Source organism: Ambystoma mexicanum, chromosome 11, assembly GCF_040938575.1.
Source record: "Ambystoma mexicanum isolate Mex_15411 chromosome 11, UKY_AmexF1_1, whole genome shotgun sequence".
NCBI classification, from domain to species: domain Eukaryota; kingdom Metazoa; phylum Chordata; class Amphibia; order Caudata; family Ambystomatidae; genus Ambystoma; species Ambystoma mexicanum.
The window spans coordinates 456074738-456100168 of NC_090934.1; the positions used below are offsets into that span (position 1 = coordinate 456074738).

Genomic DNA, 25431 nt, shown 5'->3' on the forward strand with positions numbered 1-25431 from the left:
TGCGCAACTCAGTGGTGCAAGCCATGCTTCAGCGAGGCAGAGCTCAACATGTTGGAGGACACCATTGTCCAACATGCTGACAAACTTTTCTCCACTAACCAATGCAGGCGGCCCAGCTGCATAAAAAGACCATCTGGGAGGAGGTGTCAGCAGTTGGCACAACACCCCGCACTGTGCGTGACTGCCGCAAGAGGTCGGATGACCTGCGCTTGAGGGTCTGCAACCTCCTGAAGGCCCAGCACAGACAGGGCATGGCCACAGGTGATGGTAGAGCATCCCCTATCCACCTGCGGCCCTGGCAGAAGACGTGCAGCAGTGTGCTGCGCCTCAAGCCTATAAAAGCGGTCTGTGCTGTGGAGGCTGTAGCCATGACATCTGAGGAGGCTGATGAGTACACATAACCCCAATGTCACATCAACCTCCATGTCCACCCTGCACCCACTACAGCAGCAACATTTTTCATGTGCGTCGTGCACAACACCAATACAGCCCTGTCGCCCCTCCCACCCGCAGTCCCGCAACCTCAGTGCACATAACGACATACACCTTCACCCAAAATCTCACTCATACCCCAAATACACATAGACCATAGCACAGGCACCCTGTATCACCAGAAGAACATGCTCCTGCTGCCACTCAGGCATCCACCTGCAGAGTATGCATGACACAAGCATGTGTGCACCATGCCATGTCCCTAGCCACGTCCCTGACACAGCACTGTCATTAAAAAGCAAAAGCATTAATCTCTGCCTCATCAATCCACACTCATCACTAACGACCTGCCTTTCTGACTCCCTCAGGCACATCACCTGGCAATGAGGATGCCCATCCCACCACCTAAAGGGGCACCAGGCGTCGACGACGAGGAATCCAAAGGACCACCACACCACCACCTCAACCCAGGACTCCACAGCCTCAACAGGCACAACGGCAACTGTGACCCCAGCTGCATCTGTCGAGCAACCTCAGGCCCCATTGGTGCCACCAGCACTGCCACCTCAGGCCCCAGTGGTGCTACCAGCACAGCAATCTCAGGCCCCACTGGTGCCACCAGCACAGCAAGCTCAGGCCCCACAAGCTGCACCCACCCCGGCAGTCCCAGATGCTACAGTGGCACCACCATCACCACAGCCACAAGGCTGTGAACATGTGTGCATTACAGAGGACACAGGTTATGACAGTGGAAACTGGAGATAGCAGCGCCCACAGAATTGAGGAGCCCCTGCTATTCATCCCCATGGGCCCAATTATCCCACAATGTCCACCTTTCCCCAGTGTGAGGGATATTGACGGACAGCTCACCAGGATGGAACAACTGCAGGATGCCCTGACATCTCTGGTGCAGCAGCACCTTCAGGAGGTGCAGCTCATGCGCGAGAGTGTCCAGGCCAGTGGACATCGTAATGCATGTGCACTTGGTCGCTGTACGTGTGCCATGGTACAGGAGGGGAACAGTGTGATGTCATCCATCACAGAGACAATGGCCATGTTACTCCAGGCTTTCCTTGACCGACCGCCCATGGCACTCCCCCCTGCACTATTGACAAGCATGACACCTGCGAGTTCAGTGCAGAGCAGCCCAAGACGGCGTTCCATTCGGCTGTCTCGCTCGGAACACAGCCGCACACCTTACCCAAAAAGGGGAAGAAAATAGGCCATGGAGACATATGTGCCCTGACTGTGACACGTGGAAAAGAACATTGCCAAACATGACAGGAGTTGCCTAGAGACAGTTGGGGAGGGGGAGTGAGGCGGGATAGTTGGGGAGGGGGAGTGGGGAAGGATAGTTAGGGAGGAGCAATGGGGAGGGGGAGTAGGGAGGGATAGTTTGGGTGGATAGTATTGCGAGTTAACCATTAAAAATGTGTATATATTTTCATATCACAAATTACAGTAGGAGTTGCAAACAAATCATGAATGAACATTGATTATTCAGTGTAAGTGAGTGTGTTTATTAATGTGCAGTGCCCAGTGCGCTAGCTGGCCGGTGACGCGTGTGTAACAGGTGATCAGAAGTACTGTTGTATAAGTTCATCTTGTTCAACATGTCCATCTATGCCATCATGGCGCTGTGCACTGTCCTCCTCTGCCTCTGTTGGGTGCATGTCCATGTCGGGGCAGTGGGATGTTGCGCTTGATACACATGTTGTAGAACATAGCACAGGCAAGCACTATCTTTCCCACCTTTACAGGGCTGTACATTAGTGCTCCCCCCGATCTGCTCAGGCAGCAGAACCTCGCCTTTAACAGGCCAAATGTCTGTTCAATTGTGCAGCGAGTACGTACATGGGCACAGTTCCATGCCTGCTCATGAAGGTTTTGTGGCTGCCTCACAGGGGTCATCAACCATGGCATCCGGGGATAACCAGCATCACCTGCACGGGAGCAACAGAAAGTGTACAATGTCATACTTCTGACCATATCATTGGTACAGGCTGTATAGTGTTCACTTAAGAGAACAAAAGTACACATGCAAAATGCAGTTTAGCTAGCAGATGTCCTATATAGGGTAGCAGAAATGCACTTTGTGAGAATACGTGGTGGGTGCGTGGTGTGCAGTGGCTTTGACATGGCACAGTCACAGCAAACATGACCTCTGACCCTTTTAGTACAACTAACACAAATGGAACTGGTGTATCTGTCATTACTGTGTTACAATGCAATAATACCATTATGTCCATGACACTAAATCATAGATATGTACTGAAAAACATTTTGAATTCAAATTAGATGCATATGTGATTGTGCACTTCAAACAGGCAGGGGACCTGGCTAATTTTTGTGCAGGCCAATGGTGGTATGTGGGTGTGAGCATACGTATTCTATGTTAGTTCATCAGGTATTGTGGGTTTTGTTGACTGTGTTTGGGCTTCTTTTTGTCACTTTGGTGTGGGGCATTCTGGTAAATGTAGCGCTTTTCATATTGGTGTATGGAATTGATATTCTCATGCATGCACTGGATCATTGTCTTCATTTGAGGCACGCCTGTCAAGGCCTTGCACTCGGGCATGCTATTACTGTGTTGCACCTTGATTTCCACCTGTATACTTGCATGTTTAATGCACACACAACCGACAGTAAGTACGTCTCCCCTTATCTTTTTTATCATTACTTGTTGTACTATTGTAGCAATTATTGATCCTTGCTCTTATTCATGGTCTACCTTCCCCTTTACCCACCCTGTCTGGCATCTGTGCGCTTTCAGGATGTTTCACTAATTTCTTGAGAGCATAATAGTTGAACAACAAATTAATTGATGCATACACTGTGCACAGCCACTGCTGATCGATGTTATACCTGCCCATAATCCAACAGTGCACATGCCCTTTTAGTTTGACTCACCCAGCAGCCAGGTAGGCTATGGTGTTTTCTGCCCCCCGCACCCCCAATTCAATAGTGCACATTCCCTTGTAGTTAGACTCAGCCAGCAGCCAGGTACGCTTTCCACGGTGACGTGCCATGTACCCAGGCAGCATGGAGTTGCGCAGCACCATGGAGTCGTGGGTTGAACCGGGAAATCTGACACAGCAATGGGTGATGAGGTGGCAGGCATCATACACCATCTACAGGTTCACTGAGTGATACAGTTGTCTGTTCTGGTAGACTGCCTCCACAGCATGCCTAACCACCAGCTCCACATGTGTGCAGTCCAAAGCACTGATCACATTTGGCATGCCAACAAGGGCATGGAAAGCAATTGTTGTGCCATGGACCTGGTCAGTATTCCTGGGTAGGCTGATGTGCTCTCCAACGTGATGAAGGAGTGCATCAATGACCTGGAACAGGACATGCAAAAACAGGGTTGCGATATGGCATGCAGGTCACTCACAGTGTGTTGGTATGTGCCTGTGGCTAGGCAGTGTAGCACAGACACTACCTTGAGCAAGGGGGAATTGCTGTGCAGATATTTATCAGGCTAACAAGGTCGTCATGTATCAGCTCCACTATTGAAGTGATGGTGTCCCTGTCTAGTCGGTACAGGATGTGGATCTCGCTCTGGCTCAGATTGAAACGTGTTGCCCTTAAGCGTGGAATTAGTGGCAGCCTGCGGGCTGCAACCTTCTGGACATTGGGGTTTTATTGGGCCATGATGGCCCTCCTTCTCCTCAAGCGCCTCTGCCGCATGGCCTACAGCTCCAGTACTGCTATGCTAGCATGGTAGCGTTAGAAGGGGTATGGGAGTGGTCCTTTTGTTCTGTAGCAGTGCTCATTGGGATCACCTGTGCGGATTTTGGACAACTGTGGCATGTTTCTACACACCTGAGTCAACTTAACGTCTGGTCCGCAATGCTGGTGTTTCCGGCATGGTTTTCACGTGGCTACCGGCATGTCCATGCCGGTAATTGCGTGTGCATTGAGCTTGGAATGTGCACTTGCTAATGCAATGGCGGTATCTCAGGCACGGCTGGCGTGGAACATCCAAACTGGGGTCTCAGTGTGTCACCCCATGATCCCAAGATATCTTTTAAAGTCTATGTTAACCCCCTGTTAAGGATTATCAGATTGTGGCGACAAGCCACACATGGGGTAGCAATTGTGTTGTCTCATGCAATCCTTCGACATAGCTTGAACAGTTTTTTTTTAAGTGGATCACAGCCTTTAAAACATAAAGACTGCATGTTTTGTTGTCTGCAATAACAACCATATATATTACAAGCGCCTACAGCCAATGTCGCTATACTCTAAATACTGTCAGAGACAGGCATTTATTAACAGCTATCATATTACAGGGCCTGCGGTAGTGGCCCTGTAGTTATGGTGTAGCAAAAACAAAGAGGTGATGGCTGGAAGGTTTAGAATTAATCTTAACCACTGGCAACTGCTAGGTCACATCCCTTTTGCATGAGACCACAAGCATCCCCAGACATGTTTCAGCCTTGTTGGGCGTCATCAGTGAGGAGTAGCTTGGGTCTCTAGGCCCAGCAGGCACGGGACCCACGTCTGGGCATACCCGTCCCACTCGGGGTGACATAGCAAAAACAAAGAGGTGATGGCTGGAAGGTTTAGAATTAATCTTAACCACTGGCCACGCTCTGGGCAACCCTCCAGACCACAGTTCTTCGCCTGCCAAGCCATTACAGAAGGGAAAGACCATATGCAAATCAGGCTTGGCCCCACCCCAAAAGGGGCAGTCCAGCCCGAACTGCTAGGCCACATCCCTTCTGCACGAGACCACAAGCATCCCCAAACATGTTTCGCCCTTGTTGGGGCTCATCAGTGAGGAGTAGCTTGGGTCTCTAGGCCCAGCAGGCACGGGAACCACGTCTGGGCATACCCGTCCCACTCGGGGTGACATAGCAAAAACAAAGAGGTGATGGCTGGAAGGTTTAGAATTAATCTTAACCACTGGCAACGCTCTGGGCAACCCTCCAGACCACCGTTCTTCGCCTGCCAAGCCATTACAGAAGGGAAAGACCATATGCAAATCAGGCTTGGCCCCACCCCAAAAGGGGCAGTCCAGCCCGAACTGCTAGGACACATCCCTTCTGCACGAGACCACAAGCATCCCCAAACATGTTTCGCCCTTGTTGGGGCTCATCAGTGAGGAGTAGCTTGGGTCTCTAGGCCCAGCAGGCACGGGACCCACGTCTGGGCATACCCGTCCCACTCGGGGTGACATAGCAAAAACAAAGAGGTGATGGCTGGAAGGTTTAGAATTAATCTTAACCACTGGCAACGCTCTGGGCAACCCTCCAGACCACCGTTCTTCGTCTGCCAAGCCATTACAGAAGGGAAAGACCATATGCAAATCAGGCTTGGCCCCACCCCAAAAGGGGCAGTCCAGCCCGAACTGCTAGGCCACATCCCTTCTGCACGAGACCACAAGCATCCCCAAACATGTTTCGCCCTTGTTGGGGCTCATCAGTGAGGAGTAGCTTGGGTCTCTAGGCCCAGCAGGCACGGGACCCACGTCTGGGCATACCCGTCCCACTCGGGGTGACATAGCAAAAACAAAGAGGTGATGGCTGGAAGGTTTAGAATTAATCTTAACCACTGGCAACGCTCTGGGCAACCCTCCAGACCACCGTTCTTCGCCTGCCAAGCATTACAGAAGGGAAAGACCATATGCAAATCAGGCTTGGCCCCACCCCAAAAGGGGCAGTCCAGCCCGAACTGCTAGGCCACATCCCTTCTGCACGAGACCACAAGCATCCCCAAACATGTTTCGCCCTTGTTGGGGCTCATCAGTGAGGAGTAGCTTGGGTCTCTAGGCCCAGCAGGCACGGGACCCACGTCTGGGCATACCCGTCCCACTCGGGGTGACATAGCAAAAACAAAGAGGTGATGGCTGGAAGGTTTAGAATTAATCTTAACCACTGGCAACGCTCTGGGCAACCCTCCAGACCACCGTTCTTCGCCTGCCAAGCCATTACAGAAGGGAAAGACCATATGCAAATCAGGCTTGGCCCCACCCCGAAAGGGGCAGTCCAGCCCGAACTGCTAGGCCACATCCCTTCTGCACGAGACCACAAGCATCCCCAAACATGTTTCGCCCTTGTTGGGGCTCATCAGTGAGGAGTAGCTTGGGTCTCTAGGCCCAGCAGGCACGGGACCCACGTCTGGGCATACCCGTCCCACTCGGGGTGACATAGCAAAAACAAAGAGGTGATGGCTGGAAGGTTTAGAATTAATCTTAACCACTGGCAACGCTCTGGGCAACCCTCCAGACCACCGTTCTTCGCCTGCCAAGCCATTACAGAAGGGAAAGACCATATGCAAATCAGGCTTGGCCCCACCCCAAAAGGGGCAGTCCAGCCCGAACTGCTAGGCCACATCCCTTCTGCACGAGACCACAAGCATCCCCAAACATGTTTCGCCCTTGTTGGGGCTCATCAGTGAGGAGTAGCTTGGGTCTCTAGGCCCAGCAGGCACGGGACCCACGTCTGGGCATACCCGTCCCACTCGGGGTGACATAGCAAAAACAAAGAGGTGATGGCTGGAAGGTTTAGAATTAATCTTAACCACTGGCAACGCTCTGGGCAACCCTCCAGACCACCGTTCTTCGCCTGCCAAGCCATTACAGAAGGGAAAGACCATATGCAAATCAGGCTTGGCCCCACCCCAAAAGGGGCAGTCCAGCCCGAACTGCTAGGCCACATCCCTTCTGCACGAGACCACAAGGATCCCCAAACATGTTTCGCCCTTGTTGGGGCTCATTAGTGAGGAGTAGCTTGGGTCTCTAGGCCCAGCAGGCACGGGACCCACGTCTGGGCATACCCGTCCCACTCGGGGTGACATAGCAAAAACAAAGAGGTGATGGCTGGAAGGTTTAGAATTAATCTTAACCACTGGCAACGCTCTGGGCAACCCTCCAGACCACCGTTCTTCGCCTGCCAAGCCATTTCAGAAGGGAAAGACCATATGCAAATCAGGCTTGGCCCCACCCCAAAAGGGGCAGTCCAGCCCGAACTGCTAGGCCACATCCCTTCTGCACGAGACCACAAGCATCCCCAAACATGTTTCGCCCTTGTTGGGGCTCATCAGTGAGGAGTAGCTTGGGTCTCTAGGCCCAGCAGGCACGGGACCCACGTCTGGGCATACCCGTCCCACTCGGGGTGACATAGCAAAAACAAAGAGGTGATGGCTGGAAGGTTTAGAATTAATCTTAACCACTGGCAACGCTCTGGGCAACCCTTCAGACCACCGTTCTTCGCCTGCCAAGCCATTACAGAAGGGAAAGACCATATGCAAATCAGGCTTGGCCCCACCCCAAAAGGGGCAGTCCAGCCCGAACTGCTAGGCCACATCCCTTCTGCACGAGACCACAAGCATCCCCAAACATGTTTCGCCCTTGTTGGGGCTCATCAGTGAGGAGTAGCTTGGGTCTCTAGGCCCAGCAGGCACGGGACCCACGTCTGGGCATACCCGTCCCACTCGGGGTGACATAGCAAAAACAAAGAGGTGATGGCTGGAAGGTTTAGAATTAATCTTAACCACTGGCAACGCTCTGGGCAACCCTCCAGACCACCGTTCTTCGCCTGCCAAGCCATTACAGAAGGGAAAGACCATATGCAAATCAGGCTTGGCCCCACCCCAAAAGGGGCAGTCCAGCCCGAACTGCTAGGCAACATCCCTTCTGCACGAGACCACAAGCATCCCCAAACATGTTTCGCCCTTGTTGGGGCTCATCAGTGAGGAGTAGCTTGGGTCTCTAGGCCCAGCAGGCACGGGACCCACGTCTGGGCATACCCGTCCCACTCGGGGTGACATAGCAAAAACAAAGAGGTGATGGCTGGAAGGTTTAGAATTAATCTTAACCACTGGCAACGCTCTGGGCAACCCTCCAGACCACCGTTCTTCGCCTGCCAAGCCATTACAGAAGGGAAAGACCATATGCAAATCAGGCTTGGCCCCACCCCAAAAGGGGCAGTCCAGCCCGAACTGCTAGGCCACATCCCTTCTGCACGAGACCACAAGGATCCCCAAACATGTTTCGCCCTTGTTGGAGCTCATCAGTGAGGAGTAGCTTGGGTCTCTAGGCCCAGCAGGCACGGGACCCACGTCTGGGCATACCCGTCCCACTCGGGGTGACATAGCAAAAACAAAGAGGTGATGGCTGGAAGGTTTAGAATTAATCTTAACCACTGGCAACGCTCTGGGCAACCCTCCAGACCACCGTTCTTCGCCTGCCAAGCCATTTCAGAAGGGGACCAAGCCTGATTTGTATATGGTTTTTCCCCTTTTGTAATGGCTTGGCAGGCGAAGAACGATGGTCTGGAGGGTTGCCCAGAGCAATGCCAGAGGTCAAGATTTATTCTAAACCTTCCAGCCATCAACTCTTTTGTTTTGCTATTGTCACCCCGAGTGGGAAGGGTATGCCCAGACGTGGGTCCCTTGCCTGCTGGGCCTAGAGACCCAAGCTACTCCTCACTGATGACGCCCAACAAGGCTGAAACATGTCTGGGGATGCTTGTGGTCTCATGCAAAAGGGATGTGACCTAGCAGTTCGGGCTGGACTACCCCTTTGGGGGTGGGACCAAGCCTGATTTGTATATGGTTTTTCCCCTTTTGTAATGGCTTGGCAGGCGAAGAACGATGGTCTGGAGGGTTGCCCAGAGCAATGCCAGAGGTCAAGATTTATTCTAAACCTTCCAGCCATCAACTCTTTTGTTTTGCTATTGTCACCCCGAGTGGGAAGGGTATGCCCAGACGTGGGTCCCTTGCCTGCTGGGCCTAGAGACCCAAGCTACTCCTCACTGATGACGCCCAACAAGGCTGAAACATGTCTGGGGATGCTCGTGGTCTCATGCAAAAGGGATGTGACCTAGCAGTTCGGGCTGGACTACCCCTTTGGGGGTGGGACCAAGCCTGATTTGTATATGGTTTTTCCCCTTTTGTAATGGCTTGGCAGGCGAAGAACGATGGTCTGGAGGGTTGCCCAGAGCAATGCCAGAGGTCAAGATTTATTCTAAACCTTCCAGCCATCAACTCTTTTGTTTTGCTATTGTCACCCCGAGTGGGAAGGGTATGCCCAGACGTGGGTCCCTTGCCTGCTGGGCCTAGAGACCCAAGCTACTCCTCACTGATGACGCCCAACAAGGCTGAAACATGTCTGGGGATGCTTGTGGTCTCATGCAAAAGGGATGTGACCTAGCAGTTCGGGCTGGACTACCCATTTGGGGGTGGGACCAAGCCTGATTTGTATATGGTTTTTCCCCTTTTGTAATGGCTTGGCAGGCGAAGAACGATGGTCTGGAGGGTTGCCCAGAGCAATGCCAGAGGTCAAGATTTATTCTAAACCTTCCAGCCATCAACTCTTTTGTTTTGCTATTGTCACCCCGAGTGGGAAGGGTATGCCCAGACGTGGGTCCCTTGCCTGCTGGGCCTAGAGACCCAAGCTACTCCTCACTGATGACGCCCAACAAGGCTGAAACATGTCTGGGGATGCTTGTGGTCTCATGCAAAAGGGATGTGACCTAGCAGTTCGGGCTGGACTACCCCTTTGGGGGTGGGACCAAGCCTGATTTGTATATGGTTTTTCCCCTTTTGTAATGGCTTGGCAGGTGAAGAACAATGGTCTGGAGAGTTGCCCAGAGCAATGCCAGAGGTCAAGATTTATTCTAAACCTTCCAGCCATCAACTCTTTTGTTTTGCTATTGTCACCCCGAGTGGGAAGGGTATGCCCAGACGTGGGTCCCTTGCCTGCTGGGCCTAGAGACCCAAGCTACTCCTCACTGATGACGCCCAACAAGGCTGAAACATGTCTGGGGATGCTTGTGGTCTCATGCAAAAGGGATGTGACCTAGCAGTTCGGGCTGGACTACCCCTTTGGGGGTGGGACCAAGCCTGATTTGTATATGGTTTTTCCCCTTTTGTAATGGCTTGGCAGGCGAAGAACGATGGTCTGGAGGGTTGCCCAGAGCAATGCCAGAGGTCAAGATTTATTCTAAACCTTCCAGCCATCAACTCTTTTGTTTTGCTATTGTCACCCCGAGTGGGAAGGGTATGCCCAGACGTGGGTCCCTTGCCTGCTGGGCCTAGAGACCCAAGCTACTCCTCACTGATGACGCCCAACAAGGCTGAAACATGTCTGGGGATGCTTGTGGTCTCATGCAAAAGGGATGTGACCTAGCAGTTCGGGCTGGACTACCCCTTTGGGGGTGGGACCAAGCCTGATTTGTATATGGTTTTTCCCCTTTTGTAATGGCTTGGCAGGCGAAGAACGATGGTCTGGAGGGTTGCCCAGAGCAATGCCAGAGGTCAAGATTTATTCTAAACCTTCCAGCCATCAACTCTTTTGTTTTGCTATTGTCACCCCGAGTGGGAAGGGTATGCCCAGACGTGGGTCCCTTGCCTGCTGGGCCTAGAGACCCAAGCTACTCCTCACTGATGACGCCCAACAAGGCTGAAACATGTCTGGGGATGCTTGTGGTCTAATGCAAAAGGGATGTGACCTAGCAGTTCGGGCTGGACTACCCCTTTGGGGGTGGGACCAAGCCTGATTTGTATATGGTTTTTCCCCTTTTGTAATGGCTTGGCAGGCGAAGAACGATGGTCTGGAGGGTTGCCCAGAGCAATGCCAGAGGTCAAGATTTATTCTAAACCTTCCAGCCATCAACTCTTTTGTTTTGCTATTGTCACCCCGAGTGGGAAGGGTATGCCCAGATGTGGGTCCCTTGCCTGCTGGGCCTAGAGACCCAAGCTACTCCTCACTGATGACGCCCAACAAGGCTGAAACATGTCTGGGGATGCTTGTGGTCTCATGCAAAAGGGATGTGACCTAGCAGTTCGGGCTGGACTACCCCTTTGGGGGTGGGACCAAGCCTGATTTGTATATGGTTTTTCCCCTTTTGTAATGGCTTGGCAGGCGAAGAACGATGGTCTGGAGGGTTGCCCAGAGCAATGCCAGAGGTCAAGATTTATTCTAAACCTTCCAGCCATCAACTCTTTTGTTTTCCTGTAGTTATGGTTACGTTGCTCAACCCATAGGAAGAGCAGTTTTTGGGCAGCTTATAACGTTGCTGCTGTTCTACATATTTGCATGAAACTGTGCAAAAAAAAGGATATGCCCACTCTGTATTATTTTGCACCATTTTGTGTGATTTTGGCAAGGGGGGACAAATTGATAGGGGGGTCCCAAACCTTTTGAAAACCGGATAGACATGAATGGGAAAATCTTTTGCTTGTGCCTACTGCCCAAACCGCTGAACGGATATGCACCAAAGTTGCACGAGAAGCAGTAGCCTGGTTCCGAAAGCGTGCTTTTGCAAATTTGGTGTTAATCCGTCCAGTAGATTTTTTTTAAATGCCCAAAATTCAAGTCAAAAAGATTTGTGACATCTGCATCCAGTCCGGAGACTCACTTCCTGATTCGGTGTCTGCAGACACCTTTGGACCAATCAGTTAGCTGCGTAATGTTCGCAGACATCGTACACGGCCACTGATTGGTCAATTAAAAATGTGAGGTGCGTCAAAACATTTGAAATGGATGACATGTTGGATTTGTGAACTGGGCCCATAGTTTGCGGACATCACGGTAAAACATATTAGAAAACACAACATTACACTTTTCAACAAATGAAACAATCTCTGGGGAAGTTTGGGAGTGATGAGGCTATGATGGGATATGACCATAAGAAGCCAAAAAAGGTTGTATTTTTTCATCACCAATGTCTGCAAACATCTCAGATGTTCAGGTACATTCATGTGATGTTCGCGGTATTGACAAATGTTTGGGGACATCTGTGCATATTTCTGCATTACAGGGTTGGTGAAGAGCAGTTTTAGGATGGCTTATAACATTGGCACCACTCAATAGAACTGCATGACATGTTGCAGTATAAATATAGTACCACATTTAAATCTTTTACCAATGTTTGGTGCCGTTTCATTAAGAGAGGGCAAAATTAGAGCAGGGTCCCAAAATGATTGAACGGCTTATAAACGTGGTGCCATTTGACAAATCTGCACAAAGGTTTGCAAAAAGATTTTAGATCCAACTTTGAATGTTTTCACAATTGGTGGTATTTTGTCTAGAGTGGGCAAAATTAGAGGGTGGGGCCCACATTTTTAGATGGCTTATAACTTTGGTGCTGTTTATTGAATCTGCACAAATGTTTGAAAATAGATTATAAACCCAACGTTGAATGCGTGTGCAATGTTTGAATGGACATTGTCATGTGGGGGCTGTTATATAACTATTTTGTGAACCTACATATTGACACGGCTCAAAAAATAAAACATGGTCCTGAAAGCATGCTTTTGCAAATATGCCATCTTTTAATGTAGCTGCAAAAAAGTGTGATATAACTTTGGAGACTGAGGCATAGCCTGTTCAGCCATGCCCCCTACAATCTGGCCACGTGCCTTAGCCTCCTAGGAATGGCAAGGGGCCACCTATGTGGTAAAAAATGTAAAATCGGGATAGACTAGAATGGGGAAACAAATTCTTGGAACCGCAATGGGGTTTACGTGGGCATGGCCACCAGGGACCAGCTATGTGGTAACATTTTCAAAATCGGAATAGGCTTGAATGGGGAAATACATTCTGGGAACGGGAATGGGGTTATCTACACTCGTTTGTTTATTAGGGCCTGGGGCATGGCTGCAGCCCATGCCCCATGGATTGTGGAGACAGCCCATGGCTGCAAGCAATGAGCCCTGGCCATTGGTCACATTATGGGAGTATAGTGGTCACTGAGCCAGAATGCAAGCTAGGTGCAATGGATAACAGGGGCAGTTTGTTAGGGCTGTGATCATGGTCGAGCCACATGCCCTAGGCAATTCAACCACGACTTGGCGAGGTTTATAGTCCTCTTATTTGTGTTAAAAGAGGAATTATTAACAACTTATGTACAGTGCTTTAACATCATTAACCATTTCCACTTATAAAAACCACTGAAATTCTGTGAAAAAGTTTTGCTAAAGGGATGTTATGATAAATTGCACTAATAAAAACATATGAAATGCGCAGAATAAAAACTTTGTTTAATGGACATTATGGTTAAGTTGCACTGATAAAACCTATAAAATTCACTGAAAAACGCTGTTTAAGGGACATTATGGTTATGTTGTACTGGTCAAACGCAATCAAATTACATGAAAATCTTTAGTGGAAGGGACATAATTGTTAAGTTCTACTAATAAAAACCTATGAAATTCAGTGAAAAAACGTTTCTTAAATGAATGTTACGGTTACAAAGTAAAATCGAAAAATCAAAGAAATATGCCTGTCAAGGTTTGCTATGCAACCATAACTAGCACCACCGCCATGCACTGTTAAGACTAACACCCAGGACATCAAATGTGACATCACAATTGACATAATCGATGACATCACTGATGGCATCACATATTTATTTATGTATTGCTTTTGAACAGCGCACACAAACCCTCAGGCATCAGGGTGCTTGTGTAAACCAGTTACATTTGACCCGTAGGCAGGAAGGGTACAAGTTCAGGAGTGTGTCTGGGGTGGTTGTTTTTTTTTCAGTGACAGCGTTAATTTTAAGCTGAGGATTTAATGTGGTTATACTACATTGAAAACATTATACACATACTGTAAAGGTACTGTGTATGTAGAGGTTGACCTAGTGCTATACTCTAAGTCCTTTTCCCTAGGGTTTATCCTGGGGTCATAATGCACATATATGGAACAAGAAGCAGGTCCCAGGCAGATGTTACATTTCTCAAGAATCTAATATGCTGTGACGTATCATTGTGCTAATAATAATTTAATAATTTGCACTTGTATAGCGCTACGAATCCTCTAAGCGCTGCTTATTATTACCCACGGTGTGTGGTGCTCATTTATCGACCTTAGAAGGATGAAGGGCTGAGTATCCTAAGCATATCATATTAAGAATACTTTAGTTCTTTGATCCATACTTGTTTCTCTTTATGTTGTATTTGATTGCTATAGTCACAACAAAACGTGCTTGCCTGTGATTGAATCTTTCGCGAGGATCACGTAGGTTTGGATTAAGCGTCCCGCGGTTATTAGGTCTTCTGATTCCACAACTAACGAATCGAGGAACTAAGGCAGGCCGGTGTCTTGAAAATCTGATTAGATGTTCGACTTTCCAAATGTGTGTGTTGTACGTGACCGATCGTGCAAACAGAATAAGCGCAACCCATTGCAATGAGAAGGGAGACATCCGCTCCTGTAGGATTTGTGAAAACACAATGCAGCGTGTTTATACATTCTACCCAAGCATGCATTGTTCTCCACGGGTTTCGTATTGTCTGGATGGACCGGAGCATGTGTACGCTGCTCTCTCCGCAAATAACGCTCTCTAGGCGCTAGCTGCGACTTCCCAGCGCTAATCTCGGTATACGTATGTGCTTAAAAACTGCATCTCCCGATTGTCAGGACTGTGAGAAGGCAGGTCGGGTTTCTGAGAGGGGAAGCGGAGACCTTGGGAATGCGCAGTCAGCGATCGGTATGAGGTTTGGACCAGCAGAACCCAACCAGCCCCCATTCCTGACGTCACGAGCAGAGACCCTGCCCTGCCTTCTTCCCTAGAGAGCTGGAGAACATCGGCTGCGAGGAACCCCTCCACTGCCGCCTCCGCGGGCATCAGACGCTCCAAAGCTGCTCGCTTGTGTTCCTGGATGGCGAGGCTCAGCCCAGGCTCCGGGCACAGGGCGACATGACCACCTGTGCCCCTCACTCACACCCTCGGCGCCACCTTGAGATCTCCCTGAACTGCTGTCTCCTCCTTTGCCTTACCTGGCTACTGAGCCAGCAGCAGTCCAGGCTCCTCGCCCGTGATGCCATAGCCCTTTGCCCTCTCTCCTTGACAGCACCTTGAGATCTCCCTGACCTGCTGCTGTCGGAGAATGACCGAGAATATTGACTTTGGAGTTTGAAAGCCAGGTGGTAATTCTCCTCTTTCGTTTCCCACCCCGCCGGAAGATGTTCCCGCTGCCAGTCATCGCCCTCGGCGCCACGCTGGGCACTGCAACCGCCCTCCTTGCCCTCTGTGGCGTTTTCTTCGTGTGCAACTGCATGCGGACGAGGAAAGGTCTGCCGGACCCCAGCCTGGAGGGGGCTTCGGACACCTCGAAGGCCAGCGTCCTTCAGTCTGCCCATAAGGTAAGCTATTTGGCGTGAGAGGACACAGGCAGCATTTCATCTGCTGGGCAGGTGGGGCGTGGGTATCCTGCTTCGGTTGTGTTTGTGCGGCGGGATCGGTTTTTAATTAGGGGGGAAAGGACCGAGCCTCAATTTGTATTGATTTCGAAAGTTTGAACACCCCCCTCTACCCCGTAACAGCCACAATTAGAACCCCCAAAAAGATGCAACACATACTTCTCCTCCAGCCCCCCGCCCACACACACCCTCCACCAAAGCCCTTCCGCACCCCCAACCCCATAGTTAATTTTTAAGAAACCCCATGTTACAACATTAAGACCCACACAGACCTCTGCTCTGCCAATGCATCCCAGCCTACCCCATATTCCAACACTAGCCCCCACACACAGCTCTGCCAATGCACCTCAGTTTTGACTCTGACCTCCCCCCGTCCCCATATTCCAACAGTAGGAACCACAAACGAACCCACAAACAGTCAACGCACCCCAGCTCTGCCCCGCAGCTTCCCCGCCCGCCCTCCAGCATTAGCCCCACACGAAACTCTGCTAATGCACCCGATGTCTGACCTGCACCCTACCTCTATATTCTACCAATCAGAAAAACTCTGCCAGTGCACCTCAGTCCTAGGGAGTGGACACCATTTCTCCATGCTCTTCTGAACCACTCTCCTGTCCAATAAATGGAACCCTCGCAGCACTGCCTGTGCACCGCGTTGTTGTCTTGAGGTGCTGGCATGCCTGTTATTCTAGTGGTTTTAGTGCTGAGAATACACACAACTCGGAGCCTACTTCTGTTTGCACCCCCGCCTGCTGTTATTACCGCACTGGGACACAGCTCTAGCTGCACGCACCCCAACCTTGGCACACAGCACCGTCTGCTGTTTTAGTACAGCCAGGAACCCGCATTTTTGCCAGTGCGCTTCTGTCAAACTTGTAGCGAACCGCCTGTTGTTCTAGCACCGATGCATTCATGGCATGCAGAGCTCCGCCAGTACCCCTCATTTAAACATCGCAGTACTTCCTTCCACGAAAAGCGCGCGTAGCTCTGTAAAAGCACCCCCAATCCCGACCTGCAGCGTGCCGCCTTCTTTTGCAACACTGTGATGCACTCACAGCTCTGCCAAAGGAAATTCACTCCTGAACTTGAAGCCCCCACAACCCAACCCCGCGCAACCTCTCCCTACATCTCCCCTCCCATATATTTCAGCAGTAACGCCGTCGTTGGCAGATATGGGGTAAACATGTTTAGTTGAAAGTGGTATTACGCATTTCTATGTGGAAGAGAAAATGGGGTCAGGGGAAGGGGGACGGAGGTTGCAGGGCTGCCCCCCAACCCACCCACTCCGCACAACCCCGTCGTTGGCAGATATGGGGTAAACGTGTTTAGTTGAAAGTGGTATTACGCATTTCTATGTGGAAGCGAAAATGGGGTCAGTGGAAGGGGGCGGAGGTGGCAGGGCTGCCCCCCAACCCACCCACTCCGCGCAACCTCCCCTTACATTTCCCGTCCCCTACATTTCAGCAGTAACGGCGTCGTTGGCAGATATGGGGTAAACATGTTTAGTTGAAAGTGGTATTACGGATTTATCAGTGGAAGAGAAAATGGGGTCACGGGAAGGGGGAGGGAGGTGGCAGGGCTGTCAGCCGCCGCTAGCTCTCATTTGCAGTTGTCTCCCTGCTGTGAAGCAGCAGACGTGCTGGAAGTGTGCGCAATTATAAGGAAACAATCCCAGCGCACCAGGCACTGCTGAAGATGTGTGGTGGGCCACTTCAACCTTCTGGTTGGGGGCCCCCTGCTTAGAGCACAGTCTGGGGCACCCGTGGGGTGAATACATTACAATGGTGACAAAGATAAGGTATTAGCCGCCGTTTCTCAAGGGACAGCCAGCCATAGGGAGCTTAGACATGAAATACCCACTGAAGAGCTCTAAACCTTTTTTTGTCAGCAAGCTGCTAATATGGAGGAATGCGTGTTAGGAGGCAATGAGGTGATAAGACTTTTGTATATCTGGTGGGAAGAGAAAACGCATCTTGAAATGTGAACGATGCAAGCGCATATTTTAAACCCCAGAACAAAAATAGAGAAATTCATATTTTGCCTTGTTACAAGACTGCTGACTGGCAACATGGGGGCAGTGGCTGAGGACCCCCCTGAGGCTCGAGGCCCCTTTCATTTGAAAAAGTTGAAAGGCTCTAATTCCGTCCCTGCGGCGCATGCTTATGTAACTGCGACTCAGAGCCCCTCATGCTGCTGGGGCCTCTTGGAGAGAATGACCAGCGATTAGATAGGATGCGTGACCACTCAAGGCAGAGATTAGCCCACTGCATGATGGGAGCCGCTGCCTTCCTGCCCCAACCTCACCCCAAGCCCCCACCCTGATCTTTGTATTCGGGCCTGTTATTCCTCTGGCAGAAGGATCAGGGCTGGCCCTAGTATTTGCTCGGCCCTGGGTGGCGAAAGGTTTTTCATAAATAGTGACATTGTGATATTACAGAAAATGATATTAAAGGACAAGTCTTCAATACGCAAAGATATAATGGGAAATTACATTAAAGACACCTTGCCATGAGTATGGCAGTAGACAAATTAACTGTTACGTCCAGTATATGAATTGTTATTGTTACTACTAATATTTATCTGGCAATATCAGAGTAATGCATAAGTTTAACAGTTCTGCTCATAGTAGTTATTTCAGGTGGATTGTGAGAGAAAGCTACTTTCGCCGCTCTTGTGTGAATAGCCAGGTTTTCAAGCTTTTACAAAACGACCAAAAGGAGAATTCGGATCTTGAAGGTATTGGAAGAGCATTTCACTGTTTGGCAGCTACCACTGGGAAGCTGCAAACCTCCTGCTTTCTGCTGTTTGAATTTGAGTGTGGTGAGTAAGTGGCAATGGACTGAGAGAGTGGGTCTAAGAGATTGGTACTGTGAAGAGGCCCTGTCCCCATGATCCACTTTTGGCACCACAATGACTTGGAAGCCTCCTTTTCAATCCTTTCCTTGAAAACATATCCCTTTGAACATTGACATTGCATCAATTCTCTGCCTAATCACACCAGCTCAAGTACCCAACATGCTATTTTTTACCAGTTCTGCTGTTTCTGTGTTCTCTTACAGGGGTCGGTTTATGATAGTATTTTATAGTTATTTGCATTTTTGTTTAATTAAAGTATATATGTTTTTTATAGAATCTTGATTGTACATTATTTGATTTGGGAGGTGTTGTACTAATGCTGTTTGGGTTGCTACTGTGATCACTTCACAACCCTCCTCAGAGTATAGCCTGCCTTTGCCCCATGCTACCATAAAAAGCAAAGGAGGTATACACATTGGGCTATGTCTATTTTACCTTTTTAACTGGTATCATTGCTTCTTTAGTGGTAGTGTGTAAGCGATTTCAATCTGGCACACACCCAAGTCTCGCCCAGCATGTAGTGCGCAACTGAAACCCTTATTAATTTTTATCTATAAGTTCAATATTCTGAACGATATACCACTCATATCACACCCTTCTCCTGAGAACCCCCGGTCACACTGAACTAGGAATCAGGCTAGTTTGCAAAGGTAAATATTTATTGAGGTATTTAAAATTTAATCACAGTATATTTTAATAGGTAAGCAACAATCACCAATGGGGTGACAGAACACAGGATAATATCTTTAATACACTATGAATCAAGGAGGGAGCACAAAAACAATGCAGCAGAGAAAAGAATACTTTTGTGTTGGTTTGGACAGATGGCACTGTGGTTAAAGGTTCCCCCTGCAACACCCCTAAACCCCCCAATAGGCAATTAAATCGATGTGAGGAGAGAGCAGGTATTCAGGAATAGCATAAATCAGACAGAATATCAGTCCCACCTTCAAGCACAAGAGAAAAACGGAATTGACTTTTCTGCTGGCAGGATGGCTTTAAAATTGTCTTTAGAATTGACTGAGCAAAAACACCAAAGGTGTTAAAAAAAATACTTAAATTGTTATAAATTCCTATGGGAGCCATTTTGAACAGTTGCACAATATCACAAACAATGATTTAGTCCAAAGAATGCATTTGAAATCTCAAATTCCAAGTCAGAAACAATTTAAAGCTATTTCACATGTGTAAAAACCTTTCAGAATTGTAATTTGCGGCAAACTTTTCCTTGCGTGATTTCGTTTCTTTCATAAAACCTGAGGGAGTTATCGAGGTTTTAGTAAAGGTTGTTTTTGTAAAATAGGCGCGAGAATGGAAAACAGAAACACACTTTGAACAGACAGATGGGTTGATTACAATAGAGTAGGACTATGAAAAAGAGAATGCCATAGAAGGATCTTACAGTCACGTGATCAGCGTAACCCGCCCGCTATGGATACTCTACTTCTTCAGATGAGAAAAGAAATCAGCGCAAAAATAGTTCTAGCAAGATGATGTTTCTGAATTAGAAATGGTATAGGTTTAAGATAGGGAACAGACAATGCAAATATACTAGGGTCACTTTTTTTCCTATTAATACTCACTGAATAACTTATTAATTGGACTGTCAGTTCTGGTCATGGATTGGGCAGGTCCACCGGCAAACCGGCACCTCTGGAGGGATTTGGGTCAGCGGTGCAGTTCTGGTCAAGTTTGGACTGCACCTCAGACTGGACTTGGAAGGCTCATTCTGGTGACTGGACGCGGTGGATAGCCGGATACAAGTTTTCAGTGGGCAAGCCTAGTGGTAGCCAGCCGAGCTGAATTAAAATTAAATCCCTTCAGGTTTGGGATTTTTGCAATTGGGTCAGGCTAGCAATAATTTTGCAATGCTAGAGTCTGAATTCTGCAATGAAATCTGGGTCTCTCAAAGAATTCTGGAGTCAACTAGAAATGAAAAGTTCAGGAAAAAGATGCTGCGCGGACATCTGGATGGGTTCTGGAAGCAGTGTGTAGAGTAGAGTTGAGTCATCTGGAGTCTTGTTGAGTAGTCTCTATGTGTGGTGCCCTTCCTATATTTATTCATTATACATTTTATGGCATGGGCAGAACTTCAGAACACACCTCCCTATCTGTGAGTGGCTACAGGCATGTGCTTCATTTTGGTTGGCAGCTTAAACAGAGCTGTCATTTTATGACAGGATTTGGGAACTCCCACCTGGATTTTTACTCAAAACATACTTTTGCACAAATGTATATTTGTTTCATTATGTACCCTCGCAAAATTAGACCCATATTTTTCACATTTTTTTGTCTACATTTACATCCAATTTCCATCTTTGTGAGAGCTGAATTGGTCATTTTATGGATTTTCATCAATTTCATCCAGAACACTTTGGATTCATTATTTCTAATAAGATCCACCTCTGGGCACTGATCAGTGGATTGTGTACATACAATTTTACGCTTGCAACCATAATATTTTTGCCACAATCAGTGTTTTAGTGTATCTTTGGTTCCTGATGTAGTGCAAACTCCTACCACCTCTTCAACAGTCTAGTATGAGTTCAGACTTATACGTTTGTATTTTTTACTTGTCTTATTATTTTGGCTGTCATGTTAAATGTCATAAAGTTCTGAGGCAAACACAAGTAATTTCCCTTCAAAATCCAGTCCAGGTTTTGTTTTCTCTTGCTTCCCAAAGTGAGCAGATGAAGTTCACTGAGAACCTCCCCCACTTCCTGCTTCCCCTGGCAGAGGCCAATTCTCAGCATGTCGTTTGTTCTTTGATTAGCCAGCAGACGAATGTCTAATGCAAATCCTTTGAGTGGCTTGCTGGGATTATGCGTGACCCATTAACAGCCATTAGTCTTCCTGTTCTCAAAGGAGTGTCAACAGGAGATGTCATTTTTCCCAGGGCAGGCCCTGTCAGATCAAAGTTCACATGTGGATTGGCTTCAGCCTGGGCTCTGTGACATTAAAATCTTTTCAATTCACTTATAAAATATCAGTATAAAGTATAACAGATTTATCCATTTTAAAAGAATTAGCCCTTCACCAACATACCTGAAATAGTGGATTTTGCAACTTTCCAGGACAAAGAAATACATTTGAGATAAGTTGTACAGCCAATTTCTTTTGGCAGCTGTCAGGCTGTGATGCCTGGATCCCTCTGACTGCCTTGAGGATCCATCATTCCAGCACACTCTCCCTTCAATAATTCACTGGGGAAAATAACTGAATTTAGCACCCAAAGAGCACTTTGAAGGTTGCTCTTGATTAGGAAACTGTATTAGGGGCATTTGTGGATGTTAGCCATTCTGTGGGCTTGCTTCCAGTGACATATGACAGATGACAAATGACAAATGACAGCAGTGCTTCCTGCTTTTACACCACTTTGCCGGTGTATTTGGCAGTCAAAAAATATTCTCGGAATGCCCATGGTGAAAAGTAGCAGACTCAGGCATACGGGGTAAAGAAAACACTAAAGGGTAGTGCTGCTACTCGTGGGCTCGACCGAAATGCTTCCTCAAAGGGAGAAAAGCCTTTTAGTTATATTGGGGAGCTTTTCTACTTAAACTCAAGGAATAAATCCCAAAGTTAATTGCCCATGAAATTGTCAAGGAAGAAAAACCACACATACACAGAGGGGACTGTTTCATAGAATATGCTTAATTGTATTTAGACAAAAAATGAAATTTCCTTATATAAACTTGCATGTGAAACAGATTAATGGACTGTAAAAGAAAACATATGTTGGTGTCATAGACCAAGGGACAGCATTAGCCATATCCTAGTCTGAAGAATAGTGCAGTTAACGGGAAAAGACAAATTCACAACATAAACTGAAAAAACAACATATATGGTGGGTGCACCTATTAGTTTTGCACCTAAGGTTATTGTATTTGGTGTCCAAATTTCAAGTTGTCTGGTACATACATTTAAATTACAAGAAACAACATGAATGATTCAAGTGCCTGGAGAATTATGCTGGTCATACATCTATCTAATCAATTTTACATGAAAAAGTATGAATAATTCTGATGATCACGTGCCAACGTCGTCGGGGGTAAAGTGTGATCAAACCACCAACTGGTGTTTGAATCACATGAAAAAGTCAATCTGAAATGCCCATAGCAATGGGCTAAAAATTCCCCCTCGTATACACTGGACGTTTCGGCGGCAGTGCCATCCGTCTTGAGGCTGAGTAAGAAGGATCGCTTATGTTTTTATCATACTAGCCGCCTTCTTCAGGGTGAATAAACAACCCCGCAGATATCTGGTAGGAAGTCTCTTCGAGTTGCGCGCTTCCGTGCTAAAGGATTGCAAATAGCGGGATCACCTGTCACAAACCAGCGTGAGTGGGATGCGCTGGGGAGAGCTGCATCCAGAGTCGTCAGTCGCTGGTGGGAATCAGTATGCTGATGGTCTCCCAAAGGGTAGCCCCAAGGTGTGAATCGGTGGGTAGGGACCCGTGTGATGTTTAAATTTTGTGTGGCAGGCACGGACACGGTTCCTAGATCACAAGGCCGTCATTGTGCTGCCTGCAGGCAGCGTGTCCGGCAAGATGTGTGTCTGCTCCGCTTGACTGCCTCGGCCCTGCAGTGTCCGCAGAATATGCAGTCAGGGAGTATTTGGCAGGGTGTGCAGCTCCTTTTGGTGGGTAATGAACTCTGCGCAATTTTGCAAACTTAGTGCGCACAGGGGTTATTGCCTCTATTCTTGGCAATTTCCTTTCCACATTGGCAAAGGGGTGCAGTGTGGCGCAGTGGCGTGGATAAAAACACGTAGATAAAGAAAAATGCCACAGAAACAGCCACCCGCCTACACACATACTAGGTGTGCCTAGTTGCAAAAAGTGCTACATTTCAAGTTGATTAATTAATTACAACAGAAGTAATAGAGACATACATCTTTTAATTTATAAATAGAAAACACTCAATGGGATTTATATTAAAAAGAAGACAAAAATGCATTTTGTTTGTACATAACATCACATAAAAAACATATAGTGAAAGTCAATGTTTTCAACCAAAAACAGTTTATTTGAACTTAACACAGTCATCGTGTACTGGTGATATTGTGGGGTTAGTAGAAATGTGAGGTGAACATCTTGTTGTTAAATAGAACCTCAAAAAACAATTTGCTTGTCCTTGACTCTGTCGACACCGAAAAAGTGTGTTTCTAGGTCCTAGCAGAAATTGATTGAACGAAAGAACCAGAATCTGTAGCTAGTTTTTTAAGGATGCTATCAGGCGTGTGCTGGACCCGTCTTCAGGACTTTATATGCAAGTATCCAAAATTGGATATCGAAAGTGGTTCATTGGTTGATTCCCTTCACAAATGGCAATCTCAAAACCAAAACGAGAAAGCAGTGTCGGTAATGATGTAAAAAATCCAAACAGAGTGTAATGTCTCTATTGGTGTGCACATGCAACTGGTTCCACTGACGTTTTAATAGCTTGGTGGACGTGTGTGGCCTTGAATTAGATATGAATATGGACGAAATTCAATAGTCCAGACTGTAGTTCTTCACAATAATTAGAACTGAAAGAAACAAATAAACTTTGAAGGTATGTGTTTCCAATTATTTGACTTCATTCATAAAATACAGCGTGGTGATTTATCTATACACTCTCTATTTATCATATGGAAAACCCCAAAAGGGGGATGGAATTGTATTGGCAATTTATTTGAACAAACCCGAGGCAAAGAGAACATCTTGGATTTCAACAGAATGTGTATTATCTTGAATGACAAAACTGATATTCTAAACTGCATCTAGCTGTTGTATAGCTATTTTTAAATGAATGGATACCTTTCAAAACAAGCTAAGTGTGCTTGTATTAGCTGCAGCAGACGGCCGGCATTGTTTCACATATTCTGTCCAATGATGTCAAAATATGGTGCTCGCCTGATCTGTCGATATAAATGCAGAGATGTAACGGCCCATAGTTCTAAAAAAGGGGGAGGCTGTCTATCAGAGTTACACGAGCGCGGTATGCAGTGTAAATACCTTTGTGCACGGTTGTAGAAAAAACTCTCACTCTTGAACGTTTAGTACTTAGCGAGAGTCTCGCCCTGTGACTGCCGGATCTCTGTATGCTCGCGTATCGGGATACTGAACCCGCGCTATGCGTGCAGGTTGGTTAAAAGCGTCCGCCATCTTAGAACAAAAAATGGCGGGTGCAACCTAATTGAAAAAGGCTAGCATGCAGAAGAAATGCTTTATAGTGTCTGCTATATTGAAATAGGCGAACATAGTTATCAGAGTTTGTTCGAATCACAAAAAAGGAAGCAACCTAGTTACCATCTGTAATTTATTGTGATTCACCAATGTGATGGCATATTTGCTGGGGAGACGGTGAAAGAATCACTGGCATTATGTAAACACATCTTTGCCCGAGAGGACAGTTAAATTACCTGTTGCGATCGTATTGCAACATTTCCATATAACACATGAAGTCATTGGGAAGGCAATGGTTATTTTATTTATTTTTTTTATTGAAAAAACTACAGTTTCTTTTATACAAAGGAAAAAAAAAACCTTCTGTTTCAAAACTCCATAACTCCTAGACTCCAACTCAACCTTATGAAAGCATGATATTTCATTCCACTCAACCTTCTGGAATCACAAGTAGTACAAGATTGAGCAATCCTGCTCCAGGCAGCTCGGAGTAAATGAGTATGCACTGCCAGCTTTATTAATGCTTTCATGCTTGGCGTGTAATGGCTAGCTTTCATGTATTTAGCATGCATTTTATGTATATGTACCTCCTAAGTTTATGACAATAAGCTGGAAAGGGTAATGACATATACAAAGTAAATAATGACTTACTTATGTAAAAACAAACTCCATTCGATTCCAATGTTAAGACCAGCCTGAACAGTATTCAGATTATAAATCCATTTCTGCTGAAGCTGTTTTAACTTGCGATCACGATCCCCTCCTCGGGGATATGCTGGCACTGTTTGAATGATATACCGTTCAATATCTTCAG

General features: G+C 47.4%; 1 protein-coding gene across 3 annotated transcripts in view; it reads left to right on the forward strand.

Annotated features, from left to right (window-relative positions):
- Positions 1-14761: 14761 nt before the first annotated feature.
- The window catches only part of SYT13 (synaptotagmin 13), a 393082-nt gene continuing 382412 nt past the window's right edge, over positions 14762-25431 (forward strand). The window contains exon 1 of one of the 3 annotated variants that reach the window (XM_069623296.1): positions 14762-15538. In XM_069623296.1, the coding sequence (XP_069479397.1) occupies positions 15359-15538 (180 nt within the window). In that variant the 5' untranslated portion in view covers positions 14762-15358. The remainder of the gene's footprint in view (positions 15539-25431) is intronic. The other 2 variants (XM_069623295.1, XM_069623297.1) reach the window with 2 other exon arrangements.